The sequence below is a fragment of the Eimeria mitis genome, genomic scaffold, assembly GCF_000499745.2.
Source record: "Eimeria mitis Houghton genomic scaffold, Emh_scaff678, whole genome shotgun sequence".
NCBI lineage: Eukaryota > Apicomplexa > Conoidasida > Eucoccidiorida > Eimeriidae > Eimeria > Eimeria mitis.
This window is the reverse complement of record NW_013574894.1, coordinates 13,638-14,437: the sequence shown is the minus strand read 5'-3', so window position 1 is coordinate 14,437 and position 800 is coordinate 13,638. Positions and strand designations below refer to the sequence as shown.

The 800-nt window shown below is 49.8% G+C and overlaps 1 protein-coding gene across 1 annotated transcript in view; it reads right to left on the bottom strand.

Annotated features, from left to right (window-relative positions):
• Positions 1-49, bottom strand: part of EMH_0019490 (uncharacterized protein) — a gene marked incomplete at both ends in the record, with an annotated part of 1,486 nt that extends 1,437 nt beyond the window's left edge. Inside the window, one exon of the mRNA XM_013501369.1 lies at positions 4-49. Within this exon, the coding sequence (XP_013356823.1) occupies positions 4-49 (46 nt within the window). The remainder of the gene's footprint in view (positions 1-3) is intronic.
• Positions 50-800: the final 751 nt, after the last annotated feature.

Here is an 800-nt window from a genome sequence, read left to right as displayed (position 1 = left end):
CATAGCGTATGGCTCCTTCCCTCTTCGAGCTGGAAGATATCCCATGCATATCAGAATGGTAGGACACAGCGGGGGTGTCCCGAAGTTGCGAAACTGTCACCATGAAGCATGAATCAGGGGACTCCTTCTTCAAATCTGGGAGCAGATGTTCAACGATACCAACCAGGCAGCAATGACCGCGGGTGGTCCCCTATGATGGCTAAAGCTATTCGGAAAACACATAAAATATGGTTCGAGTACAAGCTAGCCCCACATATTAAGTAGCTTGGAAGCCCGAGGCGACACAGGTCGCTGCAGGACTCTTGCTCGGCGCCGCGAGGTGAGCCGCAGGAAACTCGGCTTTCAAGGAGAGAAATGGCTATTTTTCTTTACACATAAGCAGCATCTTTACTGAAAATTCACTGGTGTTCTCGCAAAACGCTCTTGGGACTCCTGAGTGATTCCACGACAGCACCGACCGTTCCGATGGATCCCCCGCAGTGCACCGGCTTAGGGTGTTCACGTCGCCAGCATTGAAGCGCTGAGAAACAGGTACAAACAGCGTCAGCAGTGAACCTCCCAACAAAACCTTAGGCTGTTTCGATTTATGGATTGGCCATAGGGTGGGATAAACGACGATGATCGGTGCTTTCAGTCTCGTGTGGCCAGGCAAGCGTTTGCTGGCCAGGTGCAGTAACAGCGAACTTGTAGCTATCTCCTAGCTCAGCCTAACTAGGTGTACACTCTACACCTATACTCTAAACACAACAAATCCCTACTTGATATGACCGAATTATTCAAGTAGTCATGCTTAAAACATA